We start from the raw sequence: 15,078 nt of genomic DNA on the forward strand, positions 1-15,078 counted from the left end.
CAGTAGAGTACAGTAGAGGCAGAGTACAGTACAGTAGAGTAGAGTACAGTAGAGGTAGAGTACAGTAGAGTACAGCAGAGGCAGAGTACAGTGGTGTAGAGGCAGAGTACAGTAGAGTAGAGGTAGAGTACAGTAGAGGAAGAGTAGAGTAGAGGTAGAGTACAGTAGAGGTAGAGTACAGTAGAGGCAGAGTACAGTAGAGGCAGAGTACAGTAGAGGTAGAGTACAGTAGAGTACAGTAGAGTACAGTAGAGTACAGTAGAGGCAGAGTACAGTAGAGTAGAGTACAGTAGAGGTATAGTACAGTAGAGTACAGTAGAGGCAGAGTACAGTGGTGTAGAGGCAGAGTACAGTACAGTAGAGGCAGAGTACAGTAGAGTACAGTAGATGCAGAGTACAGTAGAGGCAGAGTACAGTAGAGTAGAGGTAGTGTACAGTAAAGGTATAGTACAGTAGAGTACAGTAAAGGCAGAGTAGAGTACAGTAGAGGTAGAGTACATTAGAGTGCAGTGCAGTACAGTAGAGGTTGAGTACAGTAGAGGCAGAGTACAGTAGAGTACAGTAGAGGCAGAATACAGTAGAGTAGAGGCAGTGTACAGTAAAGGTATAGTACAGTAGAGTACAGTAAAGGCAGAGTACAGTAGAGGTAGAGTACAGTAGAGTACATTAGAGTGCAGTGGAGTACAGTAGAGGTTGAGTACAGTAGAGGCAGAGTACAGTAGAGTACAGTAGAGGCAGAGTACAGTAGAGTACAGTAGAGTAGAGGCAGTGTACATTAAAGGTATAGTACAGTAGAGTACAGTAGAGTAGAGTACAGTAGAGGTATAGTACAGTAGAGGCAGAGTACAGTAGTGGTAGAGTACAGTAGAGTAGAGATAGTGTACAGTAAAGGTATAGTACAGTAGAGGCAGAGTACAGTAGAGGCAGAGTACAGTAGAGGTAGAGTACAGTAGAGTAGAGGTAGTGTACAGTAGAGGCAGAGTACAGTAGAGGTAGAGTAGAGTACAGTAGAGGTAGAGTACAGTAGAGTAGAGGTAGTGTACAGTAGAGGCAGAGTACAGTAGAGGTAGAGTACAGTAGAGTAGAGGTAGTGTACAGTAGAGGCAGAGTACAGTAGAGGTAGAGTAGAGTACAGTAGAGGTAGAGTACAGTAGAGGTAGAGTACAGTAGAGGTAGAGTACAGTAGAGTACAGTAGAGGCAGAGTACAGTAGAGGCAGATTACAGTAGAGGCAGAGTACAGTAGAGGCAGAGTACAGTAGAGGCAGAGTACAGTAGAGGCAGAGTACAGTAGAGGTAGAGTACAGTAGAGTAGAGGTAGTGCACAGTAGAGGCAGAGTACAGTAGAGGCAGAGTACAGTAGAGGTAGAGTACAGTAGAGGTAGAGTACAGTAGAGGTAGAGTACAGTAGAGTAGAGGTAGTGTACAGTAAAGGTAGAGTACAGTAGAGTAGTGGTAGTGTACAGTAAAGGTAGAGTACAGTAAAGGTAGAGTACAGTAGAGGCAGAGTACAGTAGAGTAGTGGTAGTGTACAGTAAAGGTAGAGTACAGTAAAGGTAGAGTACAGTAGAGTAGAGGTAGTGTACAGTAAAGGTAGAGTACAGTAGAGGCAGAGTACAGTAGAGGCAGAGTACAGCAGAGTAGTGGTAGTGTACAGTAGCTGTAGTGTACCGTAGAGTACAGTACAGAGTACAGTTTTGTACAGTAGAGGGCACCACTCAAACAATCCTTTCAGCTGCTGTTCTGGAATAAAGAACAATAGGATACAGGAGCAGGAAGTTCAACACTCTTATCTCTAAATCTAATCTAAACTCATTTTTGCTTATCAGTATGGTTGAATTAGATCGTTGAAGGGCTGCAGCAAAGACACTGGTTAACAAAGTGAGATTAAACACAAAGTGTAATTTTGTAATTTAATATAGTTAATTATAAAAGTCTTGCGTAAAATTCTGAGATTGCATTTTACTGTTTTTATTCATTTTGAGGAATACTGAATGTTTTCTTGCAAGTGAGACGAGTAAATGCATGTTCACATTTAGTTTAGAACTAAAATAACCATCATGTTTGCACAGCACACACACACACACACAACAACTCACTTTATTTCTCTCAACATGTGGACAGGAGAGTAGTCAATAAATAGTCAGTCAATAAATGGGAAAACAAAGTAACTTGCATTACTTATATGAAAAAGTAACAAAAGTTACTTTACTAGTTACTTGAAAAAGTAATCTGATTACATAACTCAAGTTTCTTGTAATGAGTTACACAAAACACTGAGCATCAGTATAACCAAATACATGAAATGTTAAGTTAGTATTTATTTTGGAATTTGGTTATACTAAGTAAATTAGGAGTTATTTTCCATATTTTCAGAAGGCCCTGCTGGAATAATTAGCGGCATATGTGTTGTGACTCTACTTCAGTCTGTGTGTGTATAATAAAGTGTTTGTTTAACTCAGTTTGCGGTAGACAGTGTTCTGAAGCTCGGAGACTTGGACAAGCAGAAGATCGCTGTGATTGGAGGATCTCACGGTGGATTCCTGGCTTGTCATCTGATTGGACAGTATCCTGAGTTTTACAAGGCGTGTGTGGTTCGAAACCCCGTCACGAATCTGGCCTCCATGGTCGGCAGCACAGATATTCCCGACTGGTAATGTGACATGAACCATCATTATACTAAATTTCATAAGGGTGATTGCAGATCAAATTTAACCAATTTATTGTTTCACCCTCATTTCTGTTCGAGTGGTGGAATTACACACCAGTTTAAATTTTTTTTTGCAATTCTTTCCATACCATTTCTTTAATGAAATATTAAAGTGCCCCTATTATACTTTTTAGGATATGACCTTTCATGCAGTGTGTAATAGATCTGTCTGTGAATGTTAAAGGTCTGCAAATATCAAAGTGCAGATTAATCAGGTTTTTGTCTCCTAAACGAAAGAAGTGATTCTGAACTGAAACGAGTCGTCAGTGATTCAGTCTCTCTTCCTGCTGAACCTGCGTAGGTTTGTTTCTAATTAGCATAATGCCCGCCTCTGGTGTTGATTGGCTGATCAGCGTCATTTAGCTCCGCCCTCAAACACTGTAGTTTATCTGAGACTGGAAGAGTTTGGTTTGTGTTGTTCATGTGGAGAAGACGCTGTTTTCTCCTGACAAAGCAAATCCACTTTGATGGATAAAATAGCATAATAAAAAATTAAATAAAAAAATTGCATAATAAGATTAGAATCTTAGAGGTCTTTATTGTCATTGTCACAGGTACAACGAAATTTACAACATTCATTTAGTCTATAAAAATATCATTTAAGTGCTAGTGCTAGTGATAGGAACTTATAACAGCATTAACAGCATGCATAAACATTATTAAATATATGTATATCATAACATTATTTTTTGCAGCAATGAGGGTGGTTATTGCAGTAGGACAAAAACTGTGTTTGAGTGTGGGGAGAGGGCAGCCGGGATCTTCTGGGCGGTGTCGATGACAGCCGTTCCACCTCAACGTTCCGTCTCCTCCCCGGAGATGAGCCCCACCACTGAGGTGTCGTCCGCAAACTTCACCATGGTGTTGCTGTGATGGACAGGGGAGCAGTCGTGTGTGTAGAGGGAGCAGAGCAAGGGACTCAGCACACAGCCCTGGGGAGAGCCGGTACTGAGGCTCAGGGCTGTGGAGGTGCACTGGCCCACTCTGACCCTCTGTCTGCGCTCAGAGAGGGAGCTATTGATCCACATGCAGGTGGTGTGTGGAAGCCCCAGGTCCCCCAGTTTGACCACTAGCTTGTGAGGGAGGATGGTGTTGAATGCAGAGCTATAATCCACAAAGAGCATCCGCACATCCCCTGCTGCTCCAGGTGTGATAGGCTATAGCGTCCTCTGTGGATCGGTTCGCTCTGTGGGCAAACTGGTGGGGTCAAGGCTGCGGGCAGGGCTGCTGTGATGTGACTACGTGCCAGTTTCTCAAAGCACTTCATCACCACTGGGGTGAGTGCCACTGGACGGTAGTCGTTGAGGCTATAGATGTGAGGTTTCTTGAGCAGGGGGACTATAGGAGGATCTTTGTTGACATCTTTGTACGCATGCGCGAGTGGTTGTGTGGCAACAAATCAAACAGTATTGCGGGCTGTAAAGACGCGACGAGCACTTTCAAGAGAGTTAGCGGGCAAAATCCACAATATATAAGCACTTTAACATCTGAAGACCGGAGGAGGTTTGGAGAGAAGCTCAAAATTTGTATTGGTGACAAAATCGAAGTTATTCAAAGCCCATATGAGATCTCCGCTGACTGTGCGTGCAGCTCCCCAAACAGACGAGGCATTTATACTTGACGCAACTGTTTTGTTTTAGACACCAGACCATACAACTGATTTAGACGCGCAAACTGGGTGATGATGAGATGTACTAATATCCGTCTGCTCGGGCAGATTCGGCTCAAAGTCGTGCATCTGCGGATGCGCGCGCGCGCTGTTAAGCCGAATCTGCCCGAGCAGACGGATATTACTAGTTTTTTTATTACCTTCGCGCTCATGCGGACGCGTCGAGTATAAACAAGGTTTTACAGCTCAGCCACTTGTTTTTTCATATTTTTTTTGCAAGTGGAAGATCTTGGTTTACATTTGGACTTGGATGTGATCTTATAGGCTTGAAAAGGTTGGTGACCACTGCATAACGCAAACCCAGTCAAACGTTTGACTGCAGTATCTTCTATTCTATGCGCCTTATAATCCGGTGCGCCCTATATATGAAAACAGTTATAAAATAGGCCATTTATTGAAGGTGCGCCTCTGCTTATAGTGCGGAAAATACGGTAGTCTGGATGCTGTGGATCGCGGTTTGGGACACCTGAATCAGAACGCGAAAACATATGACTCGGTTGATTTGACTCAGTTTTATTATTTTTTATTTTATTCAATCTTCTATAAATACATAGTCACTAAGACTTAGGCCTACCATGAACAAAATGAGCCTCACAAACTCGATCAGTAACGTTAGGAATCCAGGCTTCGGAGCGTCCAGGTTCAATCGCCTAATTGCACGCAACCATTTCTTTCGTTTTTCGCGATCCTTTTCGGAGGGAATTCGAAAAAACTTTTTATCAGGCCCCCAACGAGCCGTACAATCGACCACACAGCAAGAGTGAACCATCCTCTTCTCTAAATCCTCCTCCAAACGTGCAAAACAGTCAAATTACAGGTATCTAGCGGTGTTTCCTGCCACACGATTCCCGTGATGCAACGCGGCAAACATAAACAATGACGTCACAAAAGATCCGCCTATAGCAGAGGATTTCAGGCAGGGTGGGACAGTGGACTGGGACAGGGCCACGGTTGAAGATCTTTGTGAAGATTCCAGCCAGCTGATCTAGTTTCATCTTAGAGTATACCTTGTCCAGGATGATCTCCTCTTGTAGCACACTTAACATGCTGGTGGAATTAACTATGATATTCATGGCGTCAGGATACGTGCTCTGCTTATTGGTAATGCTTGCATGCAGAAGTCCGATTGCTGAGCTAGCATTAGCATCCGGTGGGATGTAAACAGCCGTTATCATGATCACAGTGAACTCCCTTGGGAGATAAATGGAACTGTGTTGGTACTCCAGCTGTTGTTCACGTACAAACAGAGCCCCCCTCCTCTTCTCTTACTGGAGTCTACTGTCCTGTCATGGCGCTGTGTGGTGCAGTCTGCTAGCTCAATAGTCCGGGATGGATTGGTGAAGCCAGGTCTCTGCGTTCACTTTCAAAAATATTTTTGCTGATAATTTACTCACCCCGATGTCATCTAAGATATCCATGTCTTTCTTTCTTCAGTCGAAAAGACATGAAGGTTTTTGAGGAAAACATTCCAGGATTTTTCTACACAGAATGGACTTCAATGGCAACCAACTATACCAATGTCCGTCTCAATGCAGCTTCAAAGTCTCGACACGATCCCAGTCGAGAAATACGTGTTTTATCCAGCGAAACGATCGGTCATTTTCCAAAAAAAAAAATATATATATATATACTTTTTAACCACAAATGCTCGTTGTGTACCATCTCTGAGATGCGCCACGCATTACGTTGGAAAGGTCACGCGTCACGTCATCTAAGTTATTTGTCTGTGTACTCCGGTTCAGAAAGGTAGGGAAGGGAGAAAAATGTCATCTCATTTTCTCCTCCAACTTCAAAATCATCCGACATCTTTGTTTTAATTTTTTATTATTATTATTATTTTTTTTCGTGACCTTTCCAATGTGATGACGTAATACGTAGTGCATCTCAGAGATGGTACAAGACGGGCATTTGTGGTTAAAAAGTATATAAAAATATATATATATTTATTTATTATTATTATTTTTTTTAGAAAATGACCGATCGTTTCGCTAGATTAGACCCTTACTTCTCGACTGGGATTGTGTCGAGACTTTGAAGCTGCATTGAGACGGACATTGGTATAGTTGGTTGCCATTGAAGTCCATTCTGTGTAGAAAAATCCTGGAGTGTTTTCCTCAAAAACCTTAATTTCTTTTCGACTGAAGAAAGAAAGACATGGATATCTTGGATGACATCGGGGTGAGTAAATTATCAGCAAAACATTTTTTGAAAGTGAACTAATCCTTTAAGGCCACGGTTGTGAAACTGGGGTACGCGTACCCCTAGGGGTAAGTGGACTGATTTCAGGGGGTACGCGAATTGCCGGTAATCTTGACAACCGCACCACCGCAGTGGCTGAGTAGTACCGGCGGTGGTTTGCCAAAAAAAATTAATGCTGTTTTACATTAATATTATGACACACAAAGCTTTGTTTACAAAAGAAATAATAGGTTAGCAATTAAATGTTATATCGCAGCCATGGAAAAGTTTGAATTCATGACGAATGAGAGAGTTGTGCGTGAGCCCATAAACTTAAGCTTTTTCGGCTTTGAATTCTGTTTTGCAATCTGGTCATCCGATTATTAGCGAATTTAAAAATATTCCATTAGTTATTCCTTATAGAGAGCTTAAACCGTCTTCTTTTAAACAAAACAATTCAAAACGAAAATAAACCGACTAGCATATGCATGTAATCCGTATGAAGTGTACATTTCTCTCTATAGGCGCGTTCACTGCGAAGATGACGAGTCAGCATCGTCAACAACTAACTAACACTGACACAAAAAAACAAACACTTTATTAATAAACTATTCAAATGTCTCATTGCTATATTTGACACATTCATTACTTTTGCCGGCTCTTTGTGACAGCTGTTATGTGCGTTATTGGCAGCGTCACCCTCTGGTTACATGAACTCATCACCACTGCATCAGCACCAGAACATGGAGATTTTATTTTAGAGAATGATCACACAACAGACATTAGAACATTAGATATTCTATAATTAAATCAACTAATCGAATATTCAAAAATCGTAACTCATCCTTGCATGGAATCTCTTGTTTCTTTTCCCATATCTTCACTCGCGTCTCACCCATTTCCACAGGGGATTATAAACGTTTCTTCCTTTGTTCGCTTTTAGGTCGATTATTTTCGTATTCTTTACTGTGTTAGGACAGATAGCCTACATTTTTACTTGTACGTCAAATTCTTTTTAACACAGTTTGTGCTTGTTAGACATATGATAATTGGTAAGGCGCGTCAAGTTCATTTGTAAAGCGTGTTTCACACGTGCGGGTGATTTTAGTTTGGCTTTCTCTGGCAGCGCGCAAACATAGCCTAAATGCCATATCAGTGGCTAAATGCCCTTATATAATTAATTAATATATTATTAATTATTAATATAATTTGCTCTTCATACCCTTTACAAGTAGAAAACATGAAGATATCAGAAAATAGATCGATGGTCTCTTTCCTGCTCGTGTCCCACATCCCTCTCAAAGAGCAGAGCGGTAGGCTGTATCACGCGTCTTTGTGTGGAAAATTTAACGAAAGTTTTATTTATTTATTTATTTTTAAATAGATTCAACTTTATTATATTATGTAAATTACCAGTATTTACTGATATTTATTTCAATGCTTTACAGGCTTTAGTGTGTTGTTTCTTTGTTTTGTTTACCACCGCAACACCGCCGGTATCTGGGTCCATTACTACCGCGGTGGTAAAAAACTGCCACAGTCACAGCCCTATTTGTATCATATGTTGACTTTTGATTAGATTTGTATCTTATGTTTATGATTCTATTCACTATTCTCGACAAAATTGATAAAAAAATAAATAAAAAAAAATAAAAAAACTTGTTGTTAACAATTGGTGGTGTTGGGGGTACTCCGGAAGATCTATAATGTCTCAGGGGGTACATGCCTGTTAAACGTTTGGGAACCACTGCTTTAAGGAGATCATGTCGGCTGTAGGTGTTATTCGCCTGACAAAACGTACACAAAACAAGAAACATCACGTACAAAAACAGCCATACATGACACCGACCGGGAAGACACTGAGCCGCTGCAACTCTGTGCGCCGCCATTTAAAATAATGACAACACAATTATTATTATTTTATTTAAGGAAGAATAAATTATAGGGAGTCGGTGCCTGATCCAGTGTAATGCCAAAAAAAGCTTTTCTTTTCCTTTCTTTTGCTTTGCAGTGAAATAAGACTAATGTATCGTGATATCACCCTGATGTGTGTGTGTGTGTGTGTTCAGGTGTATGGTGGAAGCTGGATATGAATATAACACAGACGTTCAGATTGAACCTGCTACTCTGGAGCAAATGTTGAACAAGTCCCCTATAAAACATGCGAGCAAGGTGAGCGGATGCATTATTATTGTTTTTTATTCCTAATTGAGTAACACTTCAGAATAATGGACTGTTATTAATAAGTAACTATGCAGGACTAATGAGTAGCTCTACATTAACACTTCAGCTACTACTCGACTAATATAGAAACAAGCTTAACTAATCAGTGAGTGATATCACATTTAGGACTAAGATAGTTCCTTTTTAGATAATCAATAATTACTGAATGAGATTTGCATCATTAAGAACTAATAGGTGATTGTGACAAATTATAAAGAATTACTAATTAATTACTAATCACAACATTAACATGTCTGAGACGTTAGCAATTGTCTTTTTTTATTCTGAACGTGGTCATAAAATGCGTCACTAATTACTCGGGTGTTGCCTCGTCACTCTTCAGGCACTACTAGCGATCTGGACCCTATTTTACAGTGAAAAACATCTTTTGCATTAATGGTCCAGATCACATAGTGAGTAGGCAACACTTGAGTAATTAATGATGCATTTTATGACTATATTCAGAGTAAAAATTATGACTGATTAAGTCTCAGACACACGATAATGTTCTTTATAATTTGTCAGTTAGTTAATAGTTAATAATGAGGCTAATCTCATTCAGTAATTATTGATTACCTAACGAACTACCTAAGGAACTATCTCCTAAATGTGATCTCACTTACTGATTAGTTAAGCTTGTTTCTATATTAGTTAATAGTAGTAGCTGAAGTGTTAATGCAGAACTACTCATTAGTCCTGCATAGTTACTTATTAAAGGGATGATTCAGAGTAAAATCCACCTAGGGTCCTTTGCACCATGACCTCGAGCCAGACCCCCCCCCCCCAGAAGCCTTTTTCCCCTTAGTTGAACATTATTAAAGTTAGAGCTTATTTAGAGACATCAGCCGGATGGTTTAGGGCAGCGCTAATGGATCCTATGATGTATCTGGTAAATTACCGCACTAATAATGCCCAGAATGCACCAAACTTCTACAGTAGCACAAATAGGTTCTGTACTCATAAAACGAGGCATTGGAAAGTTTGTAAGTAAATCAGTTGCCTGACGGCTCATGCTACCGCTAACCCGGACCATGAACATCGGTCGGACCATAACCCGTAACCATGAACGTCATTTCAGGGATTTGGGAAAAGCCCGTAAAAGTCCTGCAGAAAGCGATGCATCCTTATGTAGTGTAATGGTGCAAACGCAAAGCCTGATTTTACTCCAAACCGTCTCTTTAATGACGGCCAAACATACTGAAGTGTGGTTCTTCACAGCGCGTTAGTAACGTGTGTTCCTCAGGTGAAAGCCCCAGTGCTCCTGATGCTGGGTGAGGAGGACAAGCGTGTTCCCAGTAAGCAGGGCATCGAGTACTACCGAGCGCTGAAGGCGTTGCAGGTGCCGGTGAGGTGAGTTACAGCGGCAGCGGATCATTCATATCAAAATCATCACCGTTCGCATGGATACGCATGCGACTAAAAACTCTGTATTATTAATTTGTCAGTTTGTTAAGAAAAACTACATGCATGTGTTGTGCACATATATATCCAAACGCACATATGCAACTTTTTTCAAAACTTGCGCCTTGGATCCTGTTTTAAAGTTTGCGTTCTCGAACGTCAAACACTGTTGTGTGAATGACCGGCCAGAACACATTACAAGTTTCTGTTTTCAGTTAAAACGGTGTGTGTTAGCGGCCGCTAAGTTAATAACTAATGATCTTTACAGCGGTCAAAACTAACTTTAGCTGGACAATAACTTTATTCTAGATCTGCGTTACTGTAATCTCCGGTTATCTCTGTAAAGCTGCTGTGAAACATCTGTATTGTTAAAGCGCTGTATAAATGAGGGAGGCTTGACTTGACGGTGGTGTGTCCACAGATTGCTGTGGTACCCAGGCAATAATCACGCGCTGTCCAAGGTCGACGCAGAATCGGATGGGTTCATAAACGCCGCTCTCTGGGTCATCCAGCACCTTTCTCTGTGATGTCACTTCCTCCACATGAACCATAATCAGCTCTACGTATGATTTCACCATCTCTGTCATTGATAACAGCTGCACTGCCAAACTGAGGCTTTATCTTGGTGCTTTTCTCCTTGAATTGACTCAGAACTCAATCAAAATACTGAAGGGCTTGACGAGGTTCACAGGCATATTGTGTGATATTTGAAGAAATGGAAATGATACGGTGACATAAATAATTGTGTTTTAAATAATTCAATCTAATTTACACTAAATAACATATGAAAAATACTACAAATCTTACTTGCTTTCGAAAATGGTTTTAGTTTTCAGTTATTGGCTCGTTATATTTGTGCCGAGCTGCTGACCGGTTTATTGTTTCACTTTTTTTGTAATATGGTTTCTTTCTGGGAGATGTACTAAACAACTTGCTGCATTCTTTTCAATAAAATGTACTGAATAAATTTCTGTAAGGCTGATTTTAAACTTTTTCCACTACGCACTCACATATAACCACAGGGAGCTGGTCTCTTTTCACAGTATATTATCTTGTTTTAAAGTATGGTATATGTGCGCCATTAATATCTGTATAGATCTAGATAATACGGTGCTCGTAATAACGAGATCTTATGTCGTTAAAACGACATTTTTTGCCCTTTAAGGACATGTGTAGGCTAGTCATGTACAAAATATGCCTTTATATCCACATAAAATTGACAGCCTATCGCGTCTTTATCACACGTTCAAAAAGCTTAAGCAAATAGTAGCAGCCCCCAATCAGGCAAAATTAATCAGAGGCCCTTTTAAAAATATATATATTTTATATAGGCCTATAAGGTTTTTATATATATATATATATATATATATATATATATATATATATATATATATATATATATATATATATATATATAAAACATATTATATATAAGATTTATTTTTGTTAATAGGCCATATCTTCATTACCTAGAAATATAATTAAACAAAAAGTAGCCAAAACACATCTAACAGAACACAGCCTAAGTTGTACAACATTGTGTTCTTATTTTGTTTAATTAACGAAATGTCAATCTTCTTTATAACAGAAGATACAATACAATACAAAAATCTTCAAGATAAAGCCTACAATCTTCACATGTATAACGGATTGTCACCTTATAAACAGTCCTTTGGAATGGAATAATAAACCCTTAATAAAGAAAAAGCTTCAGTGATAAAGATCAAATGCTGTACACACAGAAAAGCAGATGAGCCCTGAATATGAACGCAATGCATTTAATTATAGCCTACCTTAAGTGTTTTCCTTCCATAGAAACCCTTTATTATAAAGAAAATAAAGGTGGCTCTTAACGTGTCTTTCTATGGGAGGATGGCATTGCGGTGCACAGCAGCAAATCCTTTAAATGGTATTCAATGCAAAACAAAAATTAAAAATACAAGTAGCCAATAAAATAAACAAATTATTGTGGCATTAGCCCATAAACAATATTTATTTTAAAGCCTAAACGAATTTGTTTAAAGAAAACACCAGCGTTTGGCGTTTATCTGTATAGGCTAAGTGTTTCAGCCCTTTTCAAACTGGCGCAAGAAAATGCAACAGAATTTGATTTGTTAGACATGAAGAGGATTATCCGTCTGGCATGGCCGCTCGCTCTAACGTTAACCTAGATAAATGTTTGCTATTATGAAGCGCATATCCAGTGTTTGTGCGGAGTGTGGAGCGCGCACTGCATGACATGGAGGCGCCGGCGCCATCACTCGCATTCTCCTATCAACAGTGGAAACATCTTAAAATACTAAAATAATCATTTCTGGTCATACAGAAAATAATAATACATCGGTCGCAACTACTTTTATTTGTGTGAACTCACAACAACAAGAAAACGTTGCGCTTTTGTAAAATAAGAGAAAACGAACAGGGCGCGCTTTCATGATCTGTGAATTGGAGCGCGTCTCAAAAATGAACTGACAAACAGTGTATAGACAAGCCTCACAGACATGAGAAATATAACTATAAAGTTTATTAAAAAAAAAAAGTCCACCAATGAAAAAAATCCAATCGAAAGCAAATACGGTACCATCTGATCTGAATCTGATCTGTAATCCTGTCCGTATGAAAGGCGCATCTAGGCTACATTACAGCGAGATGTATGGAGATATAGGCAGCCTACACTGATTTAGAAAAGACTAGTTCATTCATAAACAATTAAAATGCTTCGTTATTTTTTTCAGATACATTTATTATATCATCATTATAGCCTACTTTTGCCGGTGTTTTGCAGCAAGTTTTCTGCATGCGCTTGAGCGCGGAATATAGGCTATATGCACCCAGGGTTGAATATAAACGTGTGATTAGTCCTAATTGCTTAAATGAATGACTACTAGTCTAGAAAAATCCTTTAGTCTATGGCAACTCTAATCAATAGCCCACATTTAATATTTGACATTATTTCAATGGTAATTAGTATCCAGCTCTTTACATTAAATTAGTTGAGTAAGCATAATGAACTAATAAAATAATAAAATAAAGTTTAAATTAAGATACTAACCATATATTTTTATATAGTATTGCTTATTCCACCACACAAAGGACTGTTTATAAGGTGACAATCCGTAACACGTGAAGATTGTAGGCTTTATCTTGAAGATTTTTGTATTGTATTGTATCTTCTGTTATAAAGACGAAGATTGACATTTCGTTAATTAAACAAAATAAGAACACAATGTTGTAAACAATAAACAACTTAGGCTATGTTCTGTTAGATGTGTTTTGACTACTTTTTGTTTAAAGGGGGGGTGAATTACTGTTTCATGCATACTGAGTTTTTTACACTGTTAAAGAGTTGGATTCCCATGCTAAACATGGACAAAGTTTCAAAAGTTAAGTTGTACGTTTGAAGGAGTATTTTTGTTCCAAAAATTGTCCTTCCGGTTTGTCACAAGTTTCGGAACGTTTTTTTCGAGTATGGCTCTGTCTGACGTAAGAGAGGGCGGAATTTCCTTATATGGGTCCTAAGGGCACTTCTCCGGTAAGATCGCGGGCGCGCGCGCACTCGTAGACCAGAGCAAGAGAGCGAAAGCAGTTCGCCATCAAAGCGCCCTGCCCGGCTTTTGGGAAGTCAGTGTCACCAAAGAAGTGTGTTTTTGGTTGCCAGGGCAAGACAACCCTGCACAGATTCCCAAAGAACCCAGCGTTAAGGCACCAGTGGATGGAGTTTGTTTTTACAGAGCATAAACGGAGTTGTGATAGACTGTTGTTCCCTGCATTTCGACGATGATTGTTTTATAAACAAAGCCCAGATCGTCTAATGCTTAAGGATCGAGCAGTCACAATGATAAAGGTCCGCGGTCGTGCGTTGGAACGGTGAGTAAAACTGTTGAACAAATGTCTCTGTGTGTTGTTAGCTCGGCGCGTTAGCACAGCTTTAGCTTCGCCCACACGGCCCGCCCCCAGCCACTCGTTTTTTTCCGGAAAGACTCGGTACAGTCTATCTTTCAATTAAAAATATAATAAAACAAAAGACTTTTTGGAGATATGAAGGATGCAATATTACTCTATAGGTACTCAAGATTAACAGGAGATTGAGTGAAAATGAGCATTTCACCCCCCCTTTAATAATATCTTTAGGTAATGAAGATATGGCCTATTAACAAAAAAAAATCTTATATATAATATATGATTTTTTTTTTTTTTAAACTTATAGGCCTATATAAAATATATATATTTTTAAAAGGGCCTCTGATTAATTTTGCCTGATTGGGGGCTGCTACTATTTGCTTAAGCTTTTTGAACGTGTGATGACGCGATAGGCTGTCAATTTTATGTGGATATAAAGGCATATTTTGTACATGACTAGCCTACACATGTCCTTAAAGGGCAAAAAAATATGTCGTTTTAACAACATAAGATCTCGTTATTACGAGAAAAAGATGTCGTTAAAATGACATAAGATCTCGTTATTACGACATAATTGAGGGGAAAAAATAATATGTATGTGGCAGCAATGCGTCACCGTAAGATAACAACTCGAATGCTGTGATCATGCAATAAGAGAGGGGAAAATCAGGTTTAGTGCAAGAGAGAAATATCGTGGGCAATAATCAGCCCAATACTCCCCGATTCAGCCTTTCATGTGTAATGAAATCTATCTCTTAATTTCAGTAACTATTTTTACACCAAGAATGACTAATATTACTCCTTCTTGCATCACATGCCTCACCACTTCTGAACATCTGTTCCCCAACTGCGTGTGTGTGTGTGTGTGTGTGTGTGTGTGTGTGTGTGATTGACTTTCAGTTACTGCGGACTTTTCTTTCACTTCCATGAAAAGGTGAACACTGTAATAGAAATACCCAGACCAAGTGTTTTGATTTCTTTGCTTCCCCTTGTGAATGT

The 15,078-nt window shown here is 39.4% G+C and overlaps 1 protein-coding gene across 1 annotated transcript in view; it reads left to right on the forward strand.

The window, feature by feature from the left end:
- Positions 1-11,150, forward strand: part of LOC308680172 (acylamino-acid-releasing enzyme-like) — a 37,911-nt gene extending 26,761 nt beyond the window's left edge. The window contains exons 20-23 of the mRNA XM_081348150.1: positions 2,461-2,651; positions 8,625-8,727; positions 10,022-10,128; positions 10,601-11,150. Coding sequence (XP_081204276.1) covers positions 2,461-2,651; positions 8,625-8,727; positions 10,022-10,128; positions 10,601-10,706 — 507 coding nt within the window. The 3' untranslated portion in view covers positions 10,707-11,150. The remainder of the gene's footprint in view (positions 1-2,460; positions 2,652-8,624; positions 8,728-10,021; positions 10,129-10,600) is intronic.
- Positions 11,151-15,078: the final 3,928 nt, after the last annotated feature.

The sequence above is a fragment of the Scardinius erythrophthalmus genome, assembly GCF_964197995.2.
Source record: "Scardinius erythrophthalmus genome assembly, chromosome: 20".
Taxonomy (NCBI): Eukaryota; Metazoa; Chordata; class Actinopteri; order Cypriniformes; family Leuciscidae; genus Scardinius; species Scardinius erythrophthalmus.